This window comes from Perca flavescens, chromosome 7 (genome assembly GCF_004354835.1).
Source record: "Perca flavescens isolate YP-PL-M2 chromosome 7, PFLA_1.0, whole genome shotgun sequence".
In the NCBI taxonomy this organism is placed as follows: domain Eukaryota; kingdom Metazoa; phylum Chordata; class Actinopteri; order Perciformes; family Percidae; genus Perca; species Perca flavescens.
Genome location: NC_041337.1, coordinates 15,744,231 through 15,770,124, shown reverse-complemented (window position 1 = coordinate 15,770,124; position 25,894 = coordinate 15,744,231). Strand labels below are relative to the sequence as shown.

General features: G+C 41.8%; 1 protein-coding gene across 1 annotated transcript in view; it reads right to left on the bottom strand.

Moving 5' to 3' along the window:
• Nucleotides 1-25,894, bottom strand: part of LOC114558517 (uncharacterized) — a 43,474-nt gene that overhangs the window by 5,092 nt on the left and 12,488 nt on the right. The window contains exons 2-9 of the mRNA XM_028582577.1: nucleotides 9,369-9,564; nucleotides 7,673-7,727; nucleotides 7,408-7,498; nucleotides 7,078-7,253; nucleotides 6,801-7,046; nucleotides 6,269-6,433; nucleotides 5,222-5,383; nucleotides 829-963 (exon numbers count right to left, since the gene is read on the bottom strand). Of these exons, the coding sequence (XP_028438378.1) occupies nucleotides 829-963; nucleotides 5,222-5,383; nucleotides 6,269-6,433; nucleotides 6,801-7,046; nucleotides 7,078-7,253; nucleotides 7,408-7,498; nucleotides 7,673-7,727; nucleotides 9,369-9,496 (1,158 nt within the window). The 5' untranslated portion in view covers nucleotides 9,497-9,564. The remainder of the gene's footprint in view (nucleotides 1-828; nucleotides 964-5,221; nucleotides 5,384-6,268; nucleotides 6,434-6,800; nucleotides 7,047-7,077; nucleotides 7,254-7,407; nucleotides 7,499-7,672; nucleotides 7,728-9,368; nucleotides 9,565-25,894) is intronic.

The window sequence follows — 25,894 nt, the reverse complement described above, 5'->3', positions numbered from 1 at the left end:
TATTAAATCCCAAGCTTAAGTCATAAATATACCAACAAAGTTATTGACATGGAAATACAACTTCCCTGAGATGATAAAGCTGATAATGAAAAAGAGAAGCTCAGTCAAACACAGACTAATAATAGAGAGTGGTCTATTTCAGGGACACACATCTAACCCTTGCATGTCTAAAGTTCCGCGACTGCTTGTAACTCTCAGGATGTTATACTGTTTCCAGCAGAGAGCGACGAAAGGGGGATTGAGAAGTGGTGGGTGGAGTTCTTGCAAATGTGGTGGGGTATGTGACATGATTTGCGAATGCAGGTCCCCCCCCTCACCAGAAGACAAACTCCACCGTACATATACTGTATACATATATATATATATATATATATATATATATATATAGTCAGTTTGTAGCCCACATCCCAGTCTGGGCTGATTACATTCTGCCTGCGTAGGCTGATGAGGCAAGATAGCTTACCTTTAACAAACGTCTCTATAAATGTAAAGTGTAATGTGATAATTAATTGTCAGCAGGTGATACTGATGTCCGATCCGTCTGGTGACTTGTGCGATGGAGAAAGATTGATGAGTGGGGGGGCTGGGAGATTTGGGGTCAGGGTTCAGGCAGGGGAATGGGGGCGGCTTAAACAAAACCTCTGGTAAGCAGAAACCTTGTATGACAGGCAGGTCACAGGGCAGTGGTGTAATGACGGCATGCCCAATCCAATGGGTAAACACAGCAATCACAAATCAGAGACCTGTCTGTATATCTGTCTGCCTGTAGACACACACACACACACACCTACACACACACACACACACACACACACACACGTATACTACCTCCTTTGCAGTTGGGGGCAATGGGTGCCCCTGTACGCTCTCTGCACGGAGTGGAGGTGGGTGCAAGGTGATGATGTCATCTTCCTCTGGAGGCTTCCAGATGTACTGCTCCCCGTTGCCCATGAACACTGCCTCCTGGTAAACCAAATAAATTTAGGAGCAGGCAAGTATTGCAATTATGATCCTGAGGTCTTTGTGCAAAAGTAATTCACACAATTAAATAGGAATGGTGCAGCAATTTTGAAATCCTGTTTACACGTAGGGAGAGATTTGTTGTGCCTTGACTGTGTGTGGTTTTCTCAATAGGTAGGCCTACACAGTGACTATGCTGTACAGTCAGAGCAAATTCTGCATGTGTGTGTGTGTGTGTGTGTGTGTGTGTGTGTGTGTGTGTGTGTGTGTGTGTGTGTGTGTGTGTGTGTGTGTGCGTGCGTGTGTGTAAAAAAGAGAGTACATTTGTTTTGAAGATCAGAGGTCATGATTTCATGGAGGGATGACACACTTAATATGGACTGCTTTATTAAATTTGGTCAGTACTGCTATGATCAAAATTATTGACCAAACAAGGTTATGGTCATAAAAGTGTCACTTCTAGAGCTTTTTTTTATGATAGATGTCTCTATTTTTACAATATCCACCCATGTTAAATGATCTGGCTTTTTACTTCTTTTTTGCTCTCCAAGGGAAGCTTTCCTGTCAAGATTCAAACAAACAAATCAGCAAGTGGCACTGTGGTCAAAAAGAGAGGGAGACTGGGTAAACCCAGCCCAATCTGCCGACAATTTGATTTGATCAGACTGGAAACCTATACATTTATCTATCCTGCTTCTGTTACAATTTTGCGGGGACCAATCACAAACTGGCTTATCCACCTGGCGTGCTGTTGCCAGGTTTAACACGATGACGATAGAGAAGCGAAGGCAAGCAGCAACCCGTTGATGCCGCTGTCGCTGCTACGTCACCCGGATCGTTGGTCTAATTGGTTGAAGGACTATCCAATTGCATACAGAGTCATTTGAACTATGCCCGTTGATCACGCCTCTTGTGCAGTAGAAAATACAGAGCAGACTCCCCAGACTAATGTTCAATCTTAAAAGATTGAGCTTGGTCTGGTGATAGCCAGACTAAAGGAGAGTGGGAGTTGGTAATGATCCCCTCAGCTGGCAGATGCAGAGACCAGTTCCTAACTGGCATCAAATGCAACTGACATCTTATTACATTTGCTTTGTTGCCACAGCTTTATGTTACTTTTGCTATTAAGAGTTTCCTATCAAAATGTCTGTAAAAGTCTCTTTCTTTTCAAAAACAAACTAATAACTAGATGGCTTATACTATGCACAGAATGCCTGCTCAGTTAAATTTTCCAAAATAGTTAATCAGTTACTCCTTGATCTGTGACCAACTTTGGCACCAGGTGTTATGCAAATCTTTTCAGTCAAAGATATTGTCGTGATGACAGACATATAGACAGATCCACTAACATAAAAACAATGCAACAAAAGCATAACCCCCATTTAACTCTACTGGTAGAGGTAATTTTTGCAACGTTACTTAAATTGAGAATTACTAAAACTCAACTTAAATTGCTACATTTCACTTGTATTTCTACATTTCACTTCATTTGTATTTGCATTTTCTATCTGCTTTTTAGTACGTATATGTGATCCTTTTATAAATAACAAAACAACACTGCTTAAATGTCCCATGACATGGTGCTCTTTGGATGCTTTTATATAGACCTTAGTGGTCCCCTAATACTGTATCTGAAGTCTATTTCCCAAAATTCAGCCTTGGTGCAGAATTACAGCCACTAGAGCCAGTCCCACAATGAGCTTTTTTTGCCACTTTGCTTGTTTGAAAGCCATGATGTCTCTCTCTCATGGATGGGCCAAATTCTCTGGGCGGGCAAAGCAGAGAAAGGGGAGATAACCTTGCTCTTTATGAGGTCATAAGGAGCAAGATTAAAGATCGGCCCATCTGAGCTTTCATTTTCTCAAAGGCAGAGCAGGATACCCAGTCCTCGATTTACACCTATCGCCATTTCCAGCCACTGGGGGACCATAGGCAGGCTGGGGGAACGCATATTAATGTTAAAAACCTCATAAAGTTTTCATGCCATGGGACCTTTAATACAAAATGGACCTCGTAATGAAACAATACCGAAACAAAAAAAAACTGCTCTATCACTGTTGTTGATCAAAACCAATTAGAAACCAATTAGAAAGAATGTAGTGGTACGGGCACATGCAACCAAGGATGATTAAACTTTTATATGCTCCTCCTGTGCAGTGAGAATGAGTAATAGAAGCCAGGGCAGAGTAAATGGCTTCAATATGTGAACATTATTTATCCCCACACTGGCTGCTGGCTACCTGTTAGCCGTTTCTAGATAGACTTGCTGATAAATTAACCGGGAACACACACACACACACACACACACACACACACACACACACACACACACACACACACACACACACACACACAGAGGCAGGCAGCCTGCCAAGCGCTTACATAATCCATCCTTCCACACTTTACTCTGGCTACTCTAATGCTGCTGCAGCACTGAAAAAAAGGGCAACTGGGTGGAAGAAACACACACAAACACACACACAAACATGCACATACATGCATGTGTACACCCACACACACACACACACACACACAGGATTTAGCAATCAAATATTAAAAGTGCAGGTCAACAACTGACAGTCGCAGCCAAAGCAAAACATTTGAAACAGCCTTATCAATCTACACTAACAATAAAAGTCACCTGTTTTATGCTATGCCAAACTCTCACACACACACACACACACACACACACACACACACACACACATACACACACACATACGAAAAATGGATGTGTGCCAGCGAACCCTCAGGAAAGGCTGATCACCATCCGATCATTGTCCCTCTACTTCCCTCTCAGAACTGCCCTAAACGGTGGCCTTGAGTGTTTATAAACACATCCCAGCTGGCGCATACAACACTATAATGTGATTTGGACATTCAAATAAATTCTAAAAATTTTAAAAACATAGTTATAGTTATTAAGGTTGGTTACAATTTTTTCCAACTGCTTACACACATTTTCAAAACTATGTCTCCTTTTTTCAAAACTCTACACACAATTCCCAAAACTGCAAACACAAAATGCAAAATGCCTCACATCTCCTTCAAAATGAAACACTGCATTCAAAATGCCATAAACACATCTCAAAATGAAGCATTTGCATCAAAAACACTTTTTTCATAATAGTAAATTTTTGGATATACCATGTACACACTGTTGTTCTAAATCTAAAGCTCTTTTGACTTTCATAGGCTTATATCTACATTTACAATGTTCTAGAGAGAAAGTAATCTGCTGAGAGTGGTTGAAAAGTGCACTGTGTGTGTGTGTGTGTGTGTGTGTGTGTGTGTGTGTGTGTGTGTGTGTGTGTGTGTGTGTGTGTGTGTGTGTGTGTGTGTGTGTGGGGGGGGGGGGTAATGCTGAAATAGTCATTAGAAAGTTGCATGCCTCATTTCTGAAGGTTTGAAGTATGGACGCCACTCTCTCATGGTCAATCTGTGGTTGATCACATGAGGAATAAGTGTGGCCCTGAGCTCATCAGAGATGGTTCTCCTTCTTTCTCTTCTTCCCTCCTCCTCCTCCTCCTCATTGTCGTCCCCTGTCTCTCCCTCCTTCTCCCCTTGCTCTCTCTGTCTATTGTTGGCATCCATTGTTCAAAACAGATAATCTGATCCTTGACCTATGTATAGGCCTATACTAAAGCAGTGATTGGTTAGTGTTCAGTTATGACATAATGTGTTTGCACATGTGAGGAGTGTGTGTGTGTGTGTGCGCACGCGCGCGTGTGCGCGCACCCCCTGGTAAATAAGTGTAGCATTTTGATTGGTTGTGTTTGGAAAAGGAAAGCAAGTCACTTCCTGTTAGATTTTTGTGTCTTAGGTAAAGAATTGTGTGTAGTGTTTTGAAAAAAGTGTTTTATGCAATTGAAAACTGAGTGAAAGGCTGAAAAATAGCTTATGGTTTTGGAGATTTGGTGTGTAGTTTTGCACTTTGAGTGAGAGGTTTCAAAAATCGTGTGACAAAAACTGTAAATAGAAGTCTGTGAATTTAATCAATCATGCTTTTGTTTCAATCATATGCTCACATATACACTCACTATTTATGATAATGATAAATGTGTGGTAAAATCCAATAAGAAGACATCAAGTGACTAAGAAAATGTAAATCCTATGTAAGTGTGACTATAAAGAGCTGCTAGTTTGTGGACAGGGCCCTCTGGTGGTAAATAGACAGACTCACAGTTTGGTAAGGTGTCTGGTTGGGTGATACAATGCATTAAGCTTGAGACAGAGCATATTGATCCAATGATTCCTGTACCTTTGGGAAGGAGTGCAGGTGAAACGGCTCCAGTCCTTTGCGCAGAAACTCCTGACTGCGATGTAGTGGAGGAGGAGCTGTAGAGGGTGAATCACTCACGCTCGATTGACTGTCTGACTGGCTGTCGCCCCCATTATTTTCCTTCCTGTTTGTCTTGTCGACCTTGAGGTATTGAGTCCAGTGAAAACATCACTTTCAGTCAAAGAACACAGCAAAAAATCCACGTAGTGCACAGTTTATTTGAATTTGTCAGAGTAGGCTACATATAAGTATATTAAACCTATTAAAAGGACATTATAATTTGAGATTAGCTGACTTGGTATTCTTTGAAATATTTCACTCATAAGCAAATATGAAGCGCTGTATGTTATGATGCAGTTTTGAAGAACTTTATTATTTTTCTTTGTTCAGAGCCAGAGAAGCTCATGGATGCTTTTTTTTTTAATTCCTCTGAAGGTTTTGTAAACAGTAAACTACTCGATTTAAAGTTTAAAATATTTACCTTCTCTAATACTGTACACATTATCCTAGCTTCGACAATTCTTCTAAAGCTATATTGCCAAGTTATTTCCTTGTGAGGCCTCTTGCTGCCAGCATCTACTACTAAAAAATGATGTTGCAATACTTGTTGCTTTTTGTCAGACTGATCATCATCACACAAACACCTACTTTCGTAGCCATAGATACGTTACGTAACAGAGAGAGAGATAAACGTCATATTTTACGCCAGCACACCTGCTGAATACATCCCATCAAATCTAATCACACAACTTTCAGAAATGACAAAACATCAGGTGATGTTATCCGTCATTCTTTGTTTGACAAGCATACCTGTAGAGTACAGCGACATCTCTGTTTTTGTATTAGCACACATTGGACATCTTGTTGGAAATGCTACAGTATTATTGCAGTGTACAGCCCTAGAACACACTTAAGGAATCTATGAGTTGATCCGAGTCTGGGTTAGCAAGAAAATGAGTAACATTTTCATCAAACCAAACTACTAATCAACAAGAATATTTGATAGAAATGTATGTATATTGTTACCTTTCTGAACTTCCGTATGGAAGCGTACTCAGCTGCAGTTGGATCTTGAATGGCCAAGGAGTTGACAGAAGACAGAGGTGACCTGTTGACCCCACTCGCACCATTACCTCTTCCTGTCATCGGTCCGTTAATGGCGCCATTCCCTCTGCCGTTCCCTCTGCCACCCTGTGAGAAAAAAAAGACAAAGAAACACACACACACACACACACACACACACACACACACACACACACACACACACAGAGATGTCAGTTACCAACAAATTATTGTCATAATGCAAAGCACCCTAACAGCTGCAGCTCCAGCACTTTAGACCCACATACACAAGCTGATGATGCATGCCATCTACAGGCAAACAAATAAATAACTGTTATAGCTGTCACACTAAGGTCTAAAATATGGCTGCTATTATTTTCCCTCCCTTTGCAGGCAACACAGGTTAGCATGTGTAAGACTTGTGAAGTAACGACCGCATAGCACAATCAAAACATAATATAGGATTACAGTGTGGAATCTGTGAGTATGTACGTACATTCACATGTCCGTTCCCATTGCGAGCTCCGTTGGCTGGAACTGGGGGACTTTGGGCAGCTCTGACTGTAGCTGGAGTGTTGTTTGATGTTGGTGGCGGGGCCGAGGGGACCTTGGGGCCCGCGTCACCTTCCCGGACACCTACGCTTTCATAAAGGCCGTCATCCAGGCAGTGGGTGGGGGTGGGGTTGTTCCGTATGCCCACCTCGGTGTAGGTGTGGTCTCTAGCCTCCCCCCCTCCTCCTCCTCCTCCTCCTCCTCCTCCTCCCCCCCCCTCCTCCTGCTCCTCCTACCCCATCCCCTCCTGTCTCCACTCCTCCCCCCTGGCCAGATCCCTGGGGACTGGTGGGGATCTGTGGAAGCTGGCGCCCATGGGAGGGCCTCAGGTCCGTCTGAGAGCGCCGGCTGTGGAGGAGCAGGAGGTCCATACTGGCTGGACGGCTCTTGCTAACAGCTGCTCAGAGGAGAGGAGGAAGAGGTGGAGGAGGAGGAGGAGGAGGAGGAGGAGGAGGAGGGGGAGAAGGAAAGCGTTGGATGTGGCAGGACTGAAAACAGCTCAGTGTTGTATATAATAAATTGTCACATACAAACTGTCACTCATCACTTACAGTTTCCATTGCAGGGAAAGCGATTGATCTCATGCAGCCTGGTGTCAGATTTGCTCATGGAGTTCAGTTTTGGGTGTCGAAGGGTACCCTGCTGTAACACACACATATGAACATGTTGATACAAGGAATAAAACATCCAAACACATGTATGTGCATCTGCATATACTACCAGCTATTCAGGGAGAAAGGATACATGGAATAGGAATAGAGCAGAAGGCGATGGTGGGGGGAGAGAAAGAGGGAGTAAAATGAAAGCATGTCTCACCATATTTACAGATGTCCCTTTCTCTCCGGCTGGGGGGTGCTTGCTCTTGCTTTTTCTGACACAACATCAGAGTGAGGAAGGTCAACAGGAGCCGGTGGACAGAGAAAGAGCATACACACACTCAGAGCAGATAGATACTATCAGCATCCAACTCTGATTAGGGCATAAACGTCCTTGGTTAATAGCAAGAGCCCAGTCAAACAGTGAGTGGAGCGTGACTCAGGATTTTGCCAAAGCGGAGGATGTCCTTCACTGAGAAACGTTTGTGTTTCTTTTTTCTTTTTTTTTCACAACGATCCCAAGCAAACGTACAATTGTTATTTTGTAGTTTCCTTTGTGGTAATTCTCTTTACTATCCTCTGGTATTAGTATTGAGCAACAAATGCATCTAGAGTAGTTTAACACCCTGGAGGTGGCTGTAGCTACAGGAAACTGTTGATATGGTGAGGGAGTGATGAGATGAAGATAAAAGCTCCCGGGTGCAGGTGCGAATGTGTCAACTGTTTTTTCCTCCCCATCCACCTTCTCTCATTTTGGAGATTGAGGATCTGCATCACATATAGACTGTGAGATCTTACTGCTGCATAAAAATAGCATTACTGGTTTGCAAACGGGGGCAGGAATCATACAAAAATCGTCTAATTATACAAGTTGCTTAAAATATAACTGAACATAAAAAGTACCATGGCCAGTCGTGTCAGATCCATGTCACTGGAGCTAGCTATTGTCTCCTCTAGTGAGCTGGAACTCAATCCTATTCGCACAAACATATGGCCATCATACCCCAAGGGGACCATGAGAAGGCAAAGAGAGCTCCCCTTGGAGATGTTCATAATAACACGACACAGGAGGGGGGGGGTTAAGGTAAAAATGACATGACGGGATAAAGATGTATAAAGAATGGCAACAATGATTTTTGTTTTAGACTAGGATCTTACAAGATATCTACTGTAATCCTGAGGGGTATTTTTAAATCAATAGTATGAAATCAATAGTAGAAGGTATCTCTTCCCATTTGTATATGACAAAATGAATTTGAACTGGTGAACACTCTGCCCCTCAACATTACTGTCATCCATCGGGAGGAGGGGGGTTATATTTCATTCTTTAGATCTTAACAATAGTGTGGTTTTACTTCTATGACATGAGCTGGTCCGACATTTCTCTAGATCTTTATCTGTGTATCCCATGGCAACAAAGACACAGTGCAGTCTCTGATTGGTCCCAGAGGGTTCTGAAAAAAACAACAACCATAGGCTGTTCCATTACTCGTGCCTGGGTCAGAGTCTGATCCTCTTTAAACCGCGGGGTGTTCCATTGCTTTTGCCTGCTGAGGAGTCTACTTAAAAGAGGGGTGATGTGAGGCTGCTCTGACTCTGGCCTGTCTCCTCAGTGTCCTGTAAACATCATTTCATCTGATCTGACACTCGCAGCCATTAACATTCATTACTGCCACGCTGCTCAGAGTAGGGGATAAAAGAGATGGAGAGGACGGATGGAGGGAAGAGAAAGAAGGGAGGAGAAGAGTTCATAAGAAGTAGAGGCACATAAAAGAAGGAGTGGATGATGAGAGTGATCTGGGAGGGCACAGAAAGCTGGCAGCAGAGATGATAAAACTCTGGCTGTTCTCTTTCCTTTTTTTTTTCAGTCTGCCCTTTCCTTTTTCACATTTCAAGTCATGTCACCGTCCCCTTACCTTTGACAACCAACACAGACAAGGACAATAAGGATGGTGACCACAAAAGCGGATGCCGCTGCGATGGCGCCCAGGAGCAGCAAGTTTTGGTAGGTCGGGTCCACGGCGTTTTTCTTTTCATCATCCATGACACCTACTCCCTCTTGCTTACTCACTCACTGCCACTCGAGCTCTAACTCCGTCTGCTCAGGAAAACCTGCAGAGATTTGGGTGGAGGAAGAAAGAAAAGAAAAAAGATGCAACATATGAGTGACATGAGAGATAAGAACAAACTGAAGAAATGCTGCAGAAAGTGAGGCGATAAAAAGTGTGTGTGTGTGTGTGTGTGTTTGGTTTGCCTCTGGCTTTTTGTCACTGTCTCTTTCTGACATATCAGTTTCTATTTTTGACTCACGAGGAGAATAATGCACAGAAAATAGAACACCTTACAAGGCGGCCATTATGAGCATGCCAAAATAGGTTTCATCACCCTCTTTCTTTTTGTTGTTAAAAAAAGATCAAATGATACCGTAACATTCATTTGACTAGCCAAAGAGATTCTTGTGTTGGTTTAACAGGAAAAACCAGCTGAGCTCCCCAGAGTAGTGTCTCACTGTCGAAAGGACCGGAGCCAATGCTGCTACACTTCAATTCCTGGCAGAAGGATTTCTTTTTTTTCTCTCCAATCAACAGTGACTGAAACACTCACAACAAGATTTTCATTTCTAATAAACAGTAGTAAACATGTTGTAGTGAGTGTTGTACTGCAAACAAGAAAACACTTTCACCTCTCTTATACCCCTAATACTTCTACCTCTCTGACACACAGGGGCAAATAAACCATCCACAACCACCCACTCCACTCCACTCCACTCCACACACACACACACACACACACACACACACACACACACACACACACACACACACACACACACACACACACACACACACACACACACACACACACACACACACACACACACACACACACACACACACACACACACACATTTAAATCATGTCAGACACAATTATCTCTGATGACAATTGCATGCTGTTCCTACATTATTGGATTAGTTTAGACAGATTTGTTGTTCTCAGAGAATACTATGTGTTGTTAGAGTTTTAAAGGAATAGTTTTGGGAAATGTGCTTTCTTTCTGAAAGTGACATGAGAAGTCCAATATACCAACTTCATGTCTGTGCGTAAAGTAGACATGTTTAGTCTAGCTTTGCATAAAGAAGGGGCCAGGGGAAAATAGCTAGCCTGGCTCTGAAAAAAGCAAAAGAAATACACCTACCAACACCTCTAAAGTGTCATTGTGTTTTTGTATCTGTACATGAACTGAAATGTAAAAAGGACAATGTGTTATCATCTTTGTTTAAGTTACAGTTTTCTCATGTCAGAAAGAAACCAAATTAGTGTATTTCACCCCTTTTATAATGTAGGTACAACTAACAACATCACTTCTCACAGGAAGCAATTATTATTTACAATGAGGAGTTGTACTTTATTTTACTGAAAATACCTCTGTAAATAAAATATCTGATGGCAGGAATTTTACTTTTATTGGACTATTTATACATTGTAGTATTGTTTATTTTAAGTAAAGGATTTCAATACTCCTATATATACTGTCCACCTCTGCTTAGCCCTGATAAAGAAGTTCAGGATTGGCTATTAATAAATGTATTACTAGGTTTGTGTGTGACGTATTTTTTTTTTAAAGTTCTTAATAACTATTACCAGGTCTTAAATTAGGGATTTTTGAATTTGGTTACACCACAAGCTGTAACATAACTACAAAAATAAAAGGTTTTGGCCAAACAACATATTAAACTTAACTACAAATCCTTGTAGATGTAGGTATCGCTTTGTTATATGTATATATGCATACATGGATAAACACGAGTTTCAGAGTCAGCAGTGTACATGCAGTTTAGAATTAGTGGGAAATATCTGATTATGCTAACCTGACTAGGCTAACACTACTGGCATAATGTTTTATGAATGGAATTATAATGTGTTGATTTTGTGAAATGCAATCTAAAATCTTCTTCGTTAACATCATTATTAAACAGCATGTTGACCAGATATTTTGACCATAAAGTATAGTCCCTATTACCTCTAATATATGACCTCTAATGGGTCATATATTAGCAAGCTAATGTTAGTTTTGTCAGTTAGCTCAATTAGCTGGGGTTACACCTGGCATTCACTGGGTGTACATATCTAATCTCTACATAAGAACTAGTGTGTAATGTGTCGTGCAACCTGTTTAAATGTATGCGTAAACATCTAAGTTATAAGTAGGCCAAGTTTAAATTTACAAAGAGCTGGTGCAACCGGCTCCTGAAGTATAGCCTCCAAAATTTCACTTGAACAAACAATATGTTTAGGTTAAGGTACAAATATGTTCAGAATTACTGACTTATAGGCACAAGACAATTGGAATTAGAAACAGTTGTCAATACCTGCACTCACTGCTCTGCACATTTCCCAGAGGCCAACACACACATGTATACACTTGCATACGCTGTACACATTCCTTTATAAAAACAGACAATGGCAGCAATGTGGTTTAAGTATTAGAGAGAAAGCTGAACAGGGGATCGGAATCACAAAGCAAGCAACGAGCAGAAGGAGGTCATGGCAAGCTACTATATATTGTGAGTGAGACAGAGACACCACAGGATCTGGCTCTAGCTTTCTGTTTCTTGGAGATAAAACTGCATCTCTTTTTCTTCTTCCATGTCCTCTTTTCTTGGTCCCTCTCCCTTCCTCTCCTCTCTCTCTGTCTGTCTGCCTGACCCTGCAGATATGTTAGGCGATGCACAGCGAATGAATTAGCAGAGCAGAGGCCTTAGACAGACAGGCAGGCAGGCAGGCAGGCAGGCAGGCAGGCAGGCAGGCAGACAGAGTGCAACGCCGTGGAGAGAGAAATAAAACGAGATGGAGAGGGTGAATGTAAGGGAAGGGTAGGAGAGAGAGGTGATGAAACACAGCACATACGTGAGATGAAAGGACAGACAGGTGGGAGAAGATGCAAAAAATCAGGGAAAGACAGAGTAAAAGGGGAGCACACTAAAATCCTGAAGGAGGAACGAGGAGGGGAGGGTGTGATTAACCGTGGGGGAGGGAAGAGAGAAAAGAGAGTGAGACGAAGAAGATGAAGACAGTGAGAGAAATAGCGGGGAAGCTTGAGAGGCTGTGTGATGAGCACAGGGAGGGGAGGGGGGGACAGAAAAAAGGTGGGGGGGGGGAAGGAAGCGGCGATGAGAAGGAGGTCATCAGCGGTCTGTTTCTGCCTGCATTTTGTCAGTCCCCTTCTGAAATATTCAGAGGAGAAACACATACAAGGCTTTCTGAACCGCCAGCAAACACAATGCAGGATGGGAGCACATGTCTCGCAGCATACTTAACAGTATGTGAAGCTCACAAGTGGTGAACAAGACTCTGGAGGAGGAGAGGCAGTTTGTGCACGACGCACAACGCCCCTGCAGCACGTTCGACAACGACACACAGTTAGGGTGCAAGAATGTTGATTCCAGCATCCATCTTCGTTTCAGAACATTATGAGTAAAAATGATGACAATGATAATAACAGCATATTGAGAGTTATGACGGTAATGGTGATAGCCCTGTTGATGCCTGCTGCTGCTGCTGCTGCTGCTGCTGGTGATGATTATAATAAAGATGTCAGTGACGATGATGATAAAGGGTGCAGCTACTAATGCCGATGGTAATGATGGCGATAATGAGGTCAAACTGAGAGCTGGGAAGACGCGTTGAGGGGCGGATGCAAGCAGCAGAACTGGCAGAGCAGCAAGCAGGATGCAGCGGTGCAGCGCAACCACAGGGTGGAAGGTTTCCTCTGTGTCTCTGAGATCACACACACGGGCGCACACACACACGCCACAGAACAAAACACCCGCACACACCGGCATAAAACGCTACACTGTTGTGTTGCAAAAATCTTTTGGATTTCACAATCACTTTGCAATGAAATGTCAAACCAACGAACTGCTTAACCCTCGGAGGGACTAACAGACTCTGCAGCCTCTTTATTATGCAACATCTACTCAACAAAAGCTAATTGTACTAGTTTCTACTCCCACTTACGCTTAAAATAGATTGTTGAAAAGAAAATCAGCTCAAATTTCATGTGCCCTAAAAACTGTTTTTGAGACAGAGGTTTATATCCCTAATTTCCAGCTCTCAGCTTAAACAGATGCAATTTCATTCAAATGTTTTTTGCCCATAACAGTTTCTCTCAGGATCTATCATTCACAACTCTGTCAGACCTCATTACATGTTCTAGTACCATTTTTCTACAGACCCTGATAACATAATGCTGGTTTTCTTGTGCGAATGAAAGCATTTTACAGTGTTTTTGCTGTCATCTGTTTAATTAGATATTCAAATTAGTGATTGATCACCAAGAGGCTGGTTTATAAGCAATGCCTTTGACTATGAAATAATTTAAAAATGGGAGCTTTCTTTTAGATTTAAAAATAACCTGATTTCAGTTACATCTCAGAGATGACATTTACAGTTACATTTTGAATTACATAATGAGTTGTTATAAATTATTAATGCTTTCTTCAATCAAGATATGTTGGTCCAGCTTTGTGTGTTGGACAGCTTTTACTGAAAGAGCAGAGCAACTGAATAGAACTGACTTGAATAACAACAGAGCCAAATGCTGGAGAAAGCATAAACTAGGCAGCTTTTGGGAGGCAGAGTGTATACAAAGTACAAAGTATATTAAGGTTAACCTCAGAATTTCTTAGGTAATTCCCTACAGTCATCTAAAATTAAAGAAATGTGTGCAGCTGCTGAAAGAGAATTTTCAGAATACCCAAATGCATGGTTGTTACCACCCTAAAGCATAATATGGAAGTTAAAAACATATCAGTATTGATGATCGATTCCCTCATCCAGATTGACTGAAAGAGGGAAACATTTCAATAAGCTTAAATTCCTCAGTGAGGGCGCCTGGGAAGCTCACCTGGTAGAGCGCGCGCCCATAAACAGAGCTCAGTCCTCGCTGCAGTAGCCACGGGTTCAGTTCCGACCTGGGGCACTTTGCTGCATGTCATTTCCCCTCTCTCTCCCCTTTCATGTCTAAGCTGTCCTATCGAATAAAGGCCTAAAATGCCCCAAAAAATTATCTTATAAAAAAGGTTCAAAAAAGTTGATTGTTGATATTCCCTTAAATAACATGTAATAGCAAAGTGTAATAAGAAATATGCAGACTCACAAACATACATCATACAGTACAAGTTGCATGATACATATATTTTTTGATTCAGTATGACTTACACTTTCAAAGTATTGCATCATCCCCATTGTCCATCAAGCGTAAAAGTTCATAAGTCTGCTTAGAAATCATAGAAAAAAACGACAACTGTTGTCTGAAAACCTGAACTTGCCTGTCAATCATCATGCTTTTTCAATTTTCTTCGGTATCTAAATAATCCAGTAATAGCTGTCTGTACATCCATGGGTACATTGCAAACAGGATCTGCTCATAGCTAATTTGGGCAAACACACATTTTAACTCCATGGCAACATTTTACTGCTGTTTACATCCCCCAAAGCCCCCTTATTAAGCTTAGATTGTGATTATTTCCCAAATCAAAGTAAGACCATAACAAAAGGAGTGACAAAAGTCATTAATACTAACTACTACTACTTTCAAACTAAGAAAAAGTCCAGCTAAAACTGTTGACATTGAGGACTTTGTTTCTGGAAAGACATGCTGTTGTTCGTCACAAGCTTGAGCATGAACTTCCATTCATCTTCTTTGCATTAGTCACAGAATTATCAGAGATGAATATCTTAAAACCTCAGCACATAAAAACGAAACTATCTGCATCATGGTTACATAGCACCTTGGGGTAAGTGAGAAAATATGTTTTAAAAGTGTTCTGTAGAATTTCCATAAAATTAAGTTAAGCTCTTGTGTGGTCACATCACATGACTGATGAGCGTTTACAGGTGTCACTAAAGCAGAGGTCTTCATTTGGCAAGCACATGCTGAGACTTTTTAGTTTCAGATTTTAGGCTGACATTTACCTAAACATATGCATGATACTATCCCATATGGCCTTGTGCATCTCCTCATCTCAGAAAACAGCAAACTTCTTTCAATTCACACTTAGCTGGTCACTGTCCCTTGTATCTCCCACCCAAAGCTCCCTGCACTTATCACATAAAGACTTCCCCAAAAAGCCTCTTTTTCCTCTCCACATTGGATTAACAAAGCCAGCATCCATGCAATTTTCCTAATTGTAGCTAGAGATTCAAAAGGCTGATATGTTCCCGTCATGCTCCTGAGCGCAGCTTTCAGTCTCTGTCATCACATTAGGCCAAATCCAACTAAGTGATTATTATCTAGGGCAAAAATGGAGTAACCCTCCGAGATATGAAGGTGTGTGTGTGTGTGTGTGTGTGTGTGTGTGTGTGTGTGTGTGTGTGTGTGTGTGTGTGTGTGTGTGTGTGTGTGTGTGTGTAGGAAGAAGTGTAAAGCACTTGCTCAATATAGGAATTCAATTAACTTAGCAAATGCCACTCCATAGGCTTTACCGAAGACATCCGTCACACAGGCTAACGATCCTACAGCATCAGCACTGACCTGCAACTGGATATCAACCTGTAAAGCAGCTTGCCCTCTATATGCCCCACCTCCAAATCAATCTATCACGCTATCTGAAGATCAAGCATCCACGCACACATAATCTGTGTGTGTGTCTTCCATACATTGTGAGGCAAGTTCATCAGAAGCCCAGACTATAGCACATTACATCTGAGAGAAGACAAGAAATCACATCATGTCCATGGTAATCTCCCGCCCTGGGGGACACCACTGCACTGTGCATAACAACATGGAGTGATGGGGAGACAGAGAAGAAAAAAGGGAGAGAGAGGGAAGCAGAGAGACAGTGGAAGGGGGGGGGGCTTAACCCTCTGACATTTTTGCCATCAGCTGCAATGCCTATCTTTAAGCCTCACACACACCCCCACTGAGGACTAAGACCTTGTACCAGCACTTGGAAATTCAGTTTGCAATTTAGAGCCTATCCCAAAGTGACCTGTCACAAGCGGTCACATAACAGAGCCAGTGAACATAACCTGCTGAAGTATTTGTCCTGGACTAGCATACTAATCTCATAAGCAAGAACAAATATGATTTGGAGTCTGCTCAAAGCTCCTTCTCTTAATGAGTATGAAGTGGCAAGTGTAGGTTTATCTCCAGTCTCGCATTGCTATCCGCACAGCATTGGAGAAAAACGTGCTCTGGTTTATTGGCATGTCTGTAAACCAATCACAATCGTCTTGGGCAGCGCTAGGCACTGAACAGAGCCACGATGCCGCTGCAAAATAGCCTCGGAAAGGGGCATGTGTAACGCTTATCAGTTAAATTTTCTAAGCACAAACAGACATTTGGAAAAAAGTTAAAATATCCAATTTTTCTTTTTTTTCCGCCTCGACAAATAAAAAAATTGGATCTTTAACCTGTTTTTCCAATTTTCTGTTTTTATTCAGAGGATCAGAAATTTAGAAAATTACAAAATTGCATCTGGGCTCCAATTATTCAATACTGCAATGATATTCTCTCCCTCGTTCCACCTTTCGGGCTGAAAAGAAGGACATCCGGCAGAATTTCTGTCGGCACCGGAGCAATGCCGGAAGTGGAATGTCGTGGATAGACTAGGTTATCTCTAAAATAAGTTAGAAGTACAGAACAAGTTAAGTAATATAAACAGGTTATCTGTAACATGGTAAAGGTGATCATGGCTTCTGTTTCAAGGATAAGGTTGGTGTTATTATACTATAAATCACATTAAAAGACCAAAGCCTGATGTTCCTCTCTTCCATAGACCTCATTGTTGTTCAATAAACTTTAATTCAGACAGCAATGCAATGCATGTAGAATAGCCAGTAGAAACGCACGCTCTCTGAAATGACCTGTGATTGAACAAAGTCTCCTGTGACGGCTAGATTTTCTGAATATATCTGAATACAGAGCCAAAATGAAGTCTAGTTTTCTCTCAGACCACTTGAATTACAATATGCTGAAACATTATTATAGAATTTTTGCACAATGACGCCAAAAATAAAGTGCCTACCAGGGCTTTAATCCTTAGTTGAAAATACAAAATCTGCAATTTACTCTGAGTAACATTTGTTAAACACTATAGTGCCCTGTATTAGGAAATTATTGAGCTTTAGAAAAAAACTATATATTTGTGACCCTTTTCTTATCAAAATATATCACACAGCAAATTTCTTGATATTTTCCAATAACATTTGGTCAACTTTCATCTGTACTACATCCTCAAAACGTATTATGTAATTTGCATATGAATAAATTATAAGATGTATATTATATAGGACTGCACTTGGACGCGCTATGTGATTGTGATGCTATTTTTGCTCATGCAAAGACTCTTGTTTGTCTGCCACATTAATATCCTTCATGACGATGGGGAAAGCAAAAAAAGATTTATAATCTCAAAATGTTAAATACATAAACATTTGTAAAATCCACTCTCTTCTATTCTCAGCAGAGGACAGTTGGCAGCTCCACTCCAGTTGCTGTTGGGTATAAACAAGTGTTTGTTTGATCTGTTCCACACCCGGTCGTGTGGCTATGATGTGCTCAAATGGCAACCCTTGTGTTGTTTTATTTTTAGAGTTACACAGGATTTTGACATTTCACTTGTTTGCCTCATCCTGTGTCGCATGGCGAAATCTTTCCACCATAAAACAACAAAGAAAATCCCAAAGGTTGCTCAACAGATTTCTTTGTTTCTCTGATTTTCGGGTTGCAAGTGTGTGTGTGTGTGTGTGTGTGTGTGTGTGTTTGTGTGTGTGTGTTTTAACTGCTGAGTGCAGGATGTGCAAAGCAAATAACATCTACTATAAATGGGGGATAAATGATAAAGTGCGATAGGGTAAGTAAACTCTGTTAGCGTACATACCCTGAAACACAATGCTGAATGGGACCATTTACTATTAGTGTGTATGTAGATTTAAAACCTAAGGGAAGTTTGTGTGAGAGTTTCCATGTGTAAAGAGGCTGTGCAGCTCAAGCTAATAACAATAGGAGGAATAGACTGGATACAGTTTGTTCTAATTGTGCTTTCTGAGTGCACAGAGGACAGTTCCAGTGAGAGACTTCATAAGCCGCAAAAACAGTATAGTGCTGATCCTACAGACTCAGGCAAGGCAAGACCCCATTTTCCTCTCACTTGACTCAACTTAATTAACCAGAATAAGTCAGAAGCAACATTCAGGATTTAAGATTTATTCTTATGGGATTGGGGATCTCTCTCTCTCGCTGTCTCTCTCTCTCTCTCTCTCTCTCTCTCTCTCTCTCTCTCTCTCTCTCTTTCTCTCTCTCTGTTTATGGTTGACTACAGTGCTAACTTCCTTCTCATTACTTTAATGATGGTGCTACTGTGAGCTTATGCTCACGAGTGCAGTATGCTTTTTAACACTGCAGTCTGGGAATAGCATGAATTACACACACACACACACACACACACAAACTAATGCATACAGCGACAGAGAATCAAATGAAATCAAAATCTCACACATTCATTATGTATGTGTGTTGTAGCAAAAACCGCTAGCAGCGTTGTCGAAAAAACTTCTAAAATCCAAGAATCTTTCACAGCATGGATCAGTATGCAAGTTGCATGATACCCACAGTGCTCTGTGGTCATGCATGCACACATTAACTGACAATAAAAGAGTTAATGACAGAAGGAAAAGTAAATGAGAAACTGGGTAAAGAGCGACGAACATCTTTTTTTCTCCTCTGAAGTATCAGCCTACATAACTGTAATACAGAGAAAGAGTCTGACAGACAGATATATCCAACCCCAGCTCTCTGCTTTTGCTTTAGATGCATTATTCATCTGTGTGCCAATTTGGAGGAACCCTCCCAATCTCCCAGCTAGCACCAAAAAGAGAAGCGAGAGAGAGAGACAGGCGGACTAGAGAGAAAGAAGTCACTGCAAGAATGTCAGTAAAAGAGAGACAGAAAAGGAGAGAGGAGGAGAGGAAAACACCAGAACAAAAGAATGAGCGAGACAGACGCAGGAGAAGCAGGAGCAGGAATGGCTCAATCTCTTAGCTGCAATGTGAAACATCCAAACAGGATTTCAAATGATCCAGGGAGATTTCCTTCCTATATGTTTTGATATTCTCAGCTCTGCTTGACTTGTCGGCGCAGAGCAGATTAATGACGATTTCTACGCTAAAGACTCCTAACCCTGTTGAAGACACAGAGACCTCGGGCCAGGAGCTCACTTCATTTAGCCTGAAACCAGCCTGCACACTGTTGCTAAATCACATGCTGCAGCTGCAGTATAAATGTCAGTGCAAGCACGCTGTCAAACGTTATGCATACACTTTTATAACTGCACTGGTGGCACCAGGAACTTCCATTTTTTTTCATAGTTCAAGTTCAATTTTTTATTTATATAGCACGTTTAAAAACAATCTCACTTGACCAAAGTGCTTAACATGCTCCAAAAAAGCAACGAAACAATAAACACAAACAAGGCACAATGTACAATACAAAATAACTGACAGTAGAAAAAGAATAAGGTCAATAATGTCAAGATATCAAAGCTCAACTAGAATTGAAAGCCAATGAATAATAGTGGGTCTTAAGCATGGACTTGAACGTTTCAATGGTCCGAGCTGTTCTTACATGACTAGGTAAACTATTCCAGAGGTTTGGAGCAGCCACTGAAAAGGCTCGGTCACCTTTGGTTCTTAACCTGGATCTGGGCACATCGAGGAGCATCTGATTGGACGACCTCAGTGCTCTGACAGGCGTGTGGACATGTAAAAGCTCTGATAAGTAAGAAGGCGAGAACCCATTTAATATCTTAAAAACAATTAATACAATTTTAAATTCAATCCTGAAACAAACAGGAAGCCAGTGGAGCGTGGCCAAAACCGGTGTAATATGGTCACGCTTTTTAGTCCCGGTTAAAAGTCGAGCTGCTGCGTTCTGGACTAACTGTAACCGACGAAGGGATGACTGATCCAATCCAACATACAGTGAGTTACAGTAGTCTAAACGGGACATAATAAATGCATGCATGACTCTTTCAAAGTCTTTATGTAGCAGGTAAGGCTTGACCTTAGCCAAAAGTCTCAGCTGGAAGCAGCTAGTTTTAACAACAGAATTAATCTGTTTGTCAAATTTAAAAGCACTGTCAAAAATCACTCCCAGATTTCTGGTAAAAGGACGAATTTGGGAACCTAAAGTACCGAGAGTATCTACACAGGCACTGAAATGTTCAGCACGTCCAAACACAACAACTTTGGTCTTATTGTCATTAAGACAGAGAAAATTCTGATCCAACCATATTTTGAGATCACTCAAGCAGTTTAACAACGGCTGGATAGTTTCCTTCTCATTGTTTCTTACAGGCAAATAGATTTGTACATCATCTGCAAAACAATGGGAAGAAATGTTGTGTTTTTTTTAAAATGGATCCTAAGGGCAGCATGTACAAAGAAAATAGCATGGGTCCCAAAATGGAACCTTGGGGGACCCCACAGGAAAAAGGGGCAGCAGATGAAGAGCAGTTACCAATGTGGACAGCAAATCTCCTATCTGTCAAGTAGGATTCAAACCATTTTAAGACAATGCCCGTAATGCCAACACTTTGTTTGAGTCGGGATAAAAGGATAGAGTGGTTGACAGTGTCAAAGGCTGCAGTCAAATCTAAAAGCACTAAAACAGCGGAGTTTCCTGAGTCGACCGCTAAGAGAAGGTCGTTGTAGTAGACTCTAAGGAGGGCAGTTTCAGTACTGTGACGTGGCTTAAAACCAGACTGGAACTTTTCATGAATACTAAAATCATCTAAAAATGATTGAAGTTGATTAAAAACAACCTTCTCCAAGACTTTAGATAAAAAGGGTAGTTTAGAAATAGGTCTAAAATTAGACAAAACTAACGGATCCAAATGTTTCTTTTTTAAAAGTGGTTGCACAACAGCATGTTTAAAAGCAGCTGGAACACACCCTGAGCTAAGAGATGAGTTAACCAAGGATAAAATACTGGGCCCAACAGTGTTAAAAACATCTTTAAGTAAGCGTGCAGGGATACTATCCAGCAGGCAATAAGCAGAAACATCTTGACAGTAGATAAATAGAGAGATAGCAAACAACAGACTAAGCAGACGAGACGGAGACAGACGGCTTGCCATGCACACTAGAGCCATCTTGCCAACCCCTCATAGTTCCCGTTGTCATCATCTTTTACTACCTCAACTGTCTTGATAATGTCAGGATCATACCAGCATCCCTCCCACTCAACGACATCCCCGCTGACAGCTGTTGAAGCTGTCCATCCTGGGACAGCCTGCCCCAGATTTAACCCCACACATTCAGCCTTCGTCTCATCTTTGCCCTCTTTCCAGGTTTGTTACCTATTATGGCAGCAGGCTGTCATACGTACAGACCAGATCTCTTTAGTGGACACTCATAGCAGCGCCTCTTCACCATGATGTGTGTGTGTGTGTGTGTGTGTGTGTGTGTGTGTGTGTGTGTGTGTGTGTGTGTGTGTGTGTGTGTGTGTTTGTGTGTGCATGCATGCAAGCGCGGGTGCGTGTGTGTTTGTGCGGGTGTTTGTGCGTGTGTGTGGGCTGGATCAGTAGGATTGCCGTTTAATCTGCCGCCGTATCCCCATAACAGAGCTCTGATCTTTCAGACCTAACAGCTGGTTGCGTTTCCCACCAAGCCCACCTTACTGCACTACATATAGGACTAACAGGCTACCTTTGGCTGTGGAAACCCACTAACCTCACTATTTAACCTTTACACTAATACCGTACAATAATATCTATCTTTATCATATCTGACGTGGCTTCATTATTTCACACAGCCTCTGTGCTACGTGATCATTTCTACTGTAGTGTTATGAAATAGAATTAATGAATGGTGCTGCTGTGAAGGGCGTTGGCTTGCGCTCTTCTGCTGAAGGATCTGTAAAACTGTGGAGCTGCTGTGAGGATTCGCCTGTCAGATTTGGCCTTATTTGTCAGTTTGCTGTGATTCTGCTCCCTCAGCTTTGTCGTGTCACCATTCAGATTGCTTCAGAGGGCTCCTGGGAGTCGCTCACGTGGAGAGTATATGCCAGGCCTCGTAGCTGATTTACATCAGGTCAGTCTTGACGGAGACAGACAGAATGCCTAAACTCTGCCAATAACACTAGTTATGATGATTTAAGCAGCTATGATAATCTCCCAAGGTGCTGGCATCACAATCAAACGGGGAAGTAAAAATAGGTCTCACCCCTAGCATCGACAATTCATTTTAAACTATTTAATATTAAAGATCCGCTACACATTTGCAGAATAATTGTCAATTTGCACTAAAGAATTTTTTTTTTTTTTTTACATCTTAATATTCTGTAAAAGTACATAAACACTGATCGGTTTCCCTCGCAAAATGTAATTATATGTAAATGGGGATGGACAAAATTTTGGAAACACCTTTCAGTAATGCAATACAGCATCCTCCAGTATATGGCCTGAAAATGATCACAGCATTTAATCAACACTTCTCCAGCACTGTCAAAAAGTACATTATAAGCTTCACAAAGGTAGGACATATTACAGGCATATTGTGTCGGACTGCATTTGATTGTACATCTATACCTAATGGACTAACTCGATACAGCATTTTCTATGCTTCGGGCTGTGGTTTTCTTTTTTTTTTGTGAGTCACATGCTTCCACAAATCATGTCAGTCATCAGAGATCACAATCATGACTTAAATGGAAAAAAGATGAGACAGAGTTACTCAATTTATGTCCCCTTATTTCTAATTCACAAATATAGATACAAAATATAGATAAAAAGATAAATTTAGATTTTTCAGTTTCCAAGGGTATTTTTGCATCATGTCCTTGTTAAGTTTTTAGTTTGTGGCTTCGATCCACAAACTCAGTGAAACATCTGATGACTTCAGTGTTACACCCCGTCTTATAAAATAGAAAAACAAAAGTCAGAAAAGCATAATTGCAAACACACATAAAGACACACACACACACACACACACGTAGACCCACATGGCAGCGCCAGTTCCCAGGTCTCGGGTGGCAAGTGATGTTTTCACACTTGTGTGGGGAGATTGCTATTTCTGCGCAGAGCCAGATAACTCAATTATTTATCACGGATGCTGGTGCACTCACTTTACCTCTATAAAGCAAGGAGGTGGGTGCGTCTTGCTCAGTGTGTGTGTTCCACGCGTGCATGTCTATGCGCGCATTTGAGTGTGTGTGCGCATTTGTGCGAGAGACCTCCAACAGAAGATGAACTGCTGACATGCCACACCACACAGTAAGAGAGGAAAGAGGCAAGAGGAGAAAAGGAAAAAGGAGCTGTCATAAACATGGCAATCAAAGAGATATGAAGCGGGAGGTGGGGATCAAAGAGCAGAAGGAGAAGAGGGAAGGAATTAGTTCCCTTATCTTCTCTCTAAGCCAACTGTGCACCTTCCAATCCTCTCTAGCTCAATAAATGGTAACAAAGAAAAATACTTTTTGAATTACCAGCAAAACTGAAACTCAGCTACCGTTGGGTTCAACCTTTCTGCACCAGAGGGTTTTTAAGCAACTTATGCAGTCTTGCGCCTGTGGTCTGAAACTTAAGCAAACCATTTTGAGCCTGTTAATATATTTCTCACACATATGATATCACACATTGTTTTTTGTGTCACTGTTTCAACAATAAGTACAGAAAGACAATGCATAAAGGAGAGAATAGGCATGATATGCAAATGAGCTGGTGACCTGGGTGGATTTAAACCCACAACACCGTGGGTGCGTTGTACGGTACGTGTTGGGTTTGTGGGTAGAGGCCCACTTAGCCACAGAGCTTCACAGTAGAGTGTCGTGGCCGGGGTTCACTGTGTGCTGCCGTGAGTCCACAAACAGCTGCTTAGTGCTGCCCCTAGAGCACATTTATCACCCCTGACACCATATGGAGTCCTGGGAAGTCCTGAACAAACACACTGCACACACATAGCCTAAAGACATGTCCACATATGTGCACACTGTACATGTACATGCACTGTACATTACACACACTAAGACAAATCTTCACAAACAAACTATTAGACAGGAGACATTTAAAGTACATAGTTACATGTACATTCACAGACACATGCACGCAAACTCACACACAACCATTAAATATTATCTGTATATTTTTTCTAAATGTGCACATTTTGCACATTTGTTGGATCTTCTGACATCAATCATTTACTTTAAACAAGTGAAAATGTGCACATATAGGACAGACACATAACTCTTTGTCAGTGGCAGCCTATCTCTGCTTGTGCTGCTGCCCTTATTTCCCTGAGGACGACTCCGGAGAGCCAATTGGAGCAGTTACACATGTCGACACTTTCATCCAACCATTTACCAGAGCGCACCTGCCCAGTGGCTCTTTTCATCAGCTTTACAGTCTGTAACTCTCACTCAGACACATATTGTAGACTGTATGTACATGCTGTAAATTCGCAGCAACACATAGACACACACAGACAATCTTAGCTGTCTCATTTTGATAGATCATACACACACACATTTACACGCACTTCCCTCCACTTTAATCTTTAGGGCAGGCAGAATCTATGAGATTTATTTTAAACCATTCCCCAGGGGTTTTTAGGGACTGAGCCAGTACTCAATCTGATCACAGCATTAGCTGTCTATGTCAGCAATTTATGAATCCTCACCCTTAGCCAGAGTTTGTGTGGGTGTGCATGTGTGTGTTTGCAAGCAAGCTAATGAGAGATGTGGAGAGAGAGAGAGAGAGAGAGAGAGAGGCGGGAAGAGATGTGGAGAGAGAGGGGAAGGCACAGGAAAATGGAACTGGCACTGTGATGAGTGTATACTGTAAGTTAGCATACTGTCTGTAGCAGACGCCCCCACGGTTTTGGGTGAGTCACTCTCTGCACTTGCAAGCTTGCATCCAATCTTACATGCCTCAATATGCAACACAGTTCCTGTGGGTGTGTGTATGGGTGTGTACATTTTTTAGAAATCCTAAAAAAAAAGCACAACATGCACCTCGCTTGCTCTGTAAAAGGAAAGCTCTGGCACAACAAAGCCAAAGCGCGACACACCCCTCAACCGTCACGCTACCATCTCCCATTCACTGCCTAGTACTAAGTACCATCCGGATGACTGTGTCTAATTTTCACTGGATATTCCATTTCCATTTGAAAGGTTGTTAGTGCCCATTGAGCAGTGTTATCATGGCTGTGCAGACAGAGAGAGGCTGCCCTGCTCCTCCCAGCCTCAGACGGAGAAGCCATCGATTTGATTCAGTCTTAAAAGCCGGGTCGGCCTCAACAATGGCAGCTTATGGAAAAACCATTACCCCAGGTGTATTCTCAAATGGTAACCTACATGCATGTTTGCCATTACTCTTCCTTTCTATCCCTCTCTGTCTCTGATTATCCTACACAGCACCACAGATGGAGAGGAGACAGAG